The sequence below is a fragment of the Muscardinus avellanarius genome (genome assembly GCF_963383645.1).
Source record: "Muscardinus avellanarius genome assembly, chromosome: 13".
In the NCBI taxonomy this organism is placed as follows: Eukaryota; Metazoa; Chordata; class Mammalia; order Rodentia; family Gliridae; genus Muscardinus; species Muscardinus avellanarius.
Window position 1 is genome coordinate 6,006,004 of NC_137799.1, and position 1,575 is coordinate 6,007,578.

Sequence of the window (1,575 nt, forward strand, 5' to 3'; positions counted from 1 at the left end):
ATGAGGAGCCCACACTCTCTGCCCTACCTCCTCCTCCTGCCGCTGGGTGCCTGCTTTCCTCTGCTGGACAGGAGAGAGCCCCACGCCACTGCCGGTGGTATTGGGCCCGGGACGCGCTGGGTCCACCTGGCCGAGGGGCGCAGCCCACATGACGTGTGGGGGCCCTCCCGGGGGCCACGAGCCCCACAGCAGCCACAAGCCCTGCTCGTCCTAGCCAAGGAGCGGCGGGCCTCGGGCAGAGAGCACACCGGCTTCCGCCCCCGGAGGCAGGAGGGCAGCGAGGCCACGGGCTTCCTGCCTGCCCAGGAGAAGGCTGCTGGCCCACTGGGAAGCCTGGCTGAGGAGCTCAGCGGCTTCAGCAGGAAGAAAGGCGGCTTCAGCTTCCGCTTCGGCCGGCGGTGAAGGGCCAGGGCACCCGGGTGTCTCCACAGACTCTGCCCCCCCTCCCCCGTCTCCAGTCCCCATCTCCTCCAGCCTCAATGGCCAAGACTCTGCGAAGACAGAGGCTAAGGTTATCATAAGTCATTAGCAGTAGGGTTGGTTAGATGCGAGCTTACTTTTGATTTCCAACTTTGCTGAAGCAAAATATATATATATATATCTAGATGTTCCAGCCCCAGAGGAAGACTGATGCCTGTCTCTTCTCCCTCAGCCCCTGGGGGCCCCATTCACCCGGAGCCCTGGCCCCAGGGGCAGGGAGCCGAGGCTGAGCTAGGCCGTGAATATGCATGGGCAGGGCCGGCTGTGCAGGCTCCAAGCTGACGGAGGTGGACGGAGCGAGCCAGGTAATCAAAGTTCTGCCAGTCTCCATAGGGACGTCTGTCGCTGACATCCAAAGTGCGACTGTGAAGAGTACATTCCGCTGGGGACAGAGTGTGGCTCTGAAAGTTAAAAAGAACCCCAAACAAACAGCCACCACCACGACGCGACAATCTCCATCCCAGTAACACCAGATCCCTCTGGCAAGAAGACCCAGCTGTGTGTGGCGCTGCCCTCGGCCCGCCCGTCCCCGCTGACAGCCGCCCTCCTTGGTGTCTGGCGAGCCCAGGGACCTCATGGGAGACCAACTAGGAATACATTTTTTTTTTACTACAGTGAGGCTGCATTTCTCATGCTCCAAATATGAATGTGTTGTGTGCACCTTTCAAATAAAAGTTGTAACTGCAAAACCATAATGAATGTTGGTCTCTTCCCGCCAGGTCCTCTGGGCCCTAGAAACTTCTTCTTCCGAAGCTCTGAGCCCCTTCGCTTCGGGGAGATGGAGACCGTGTTGTGTGTACCCGCACACCTCTCCTAGTCTCCCCTTAATTGGCAGCTGGTCAAAGATACGGGAGGCACAGGCAGGTGGATTCCTCCTGCACTGGAATGCTCCTTCCCTGGTCTTCTCAGGAGGAGCACAAGGAAGGCAAGACGTCCCCGCCTTGGGGACTGCTGGCGCTCAGCTTGGAGTGGTGCGGGCCTGGGGACGGGCAGAGCATCCCTTTCAAACACCGCCACAGTGTCCCCAGAATCCCATCCCAGGTCAGAGGCACCGTTCAGGAGAGGAGCCGCTCACTCCTGGCTGGCTGTGACTAC

General features: G+C 59.9%; 1 protein-coding gene across 1 annotated transcript; it reads left to right on the forward strand.

Annotated features, from left to right (window-relative positions):
* QRFP (pyroglutamylated RFamide peptide) lies at nucleotides 1–402 on the forward strand (the record flags this gene model as incomplete). Its single annotated transcript, XM_080709545.1, has 1 exon — nucleotides 1–402. One exon carries the CDS (start codon nucleotides 1–3, stop codon nucleotides 400–402), a length of 402 nt encoding a protein of 133 aa, XP_080565671.1.
* Nucleotides 403–1,575: the final 1,173 nt, after the last annotated feature.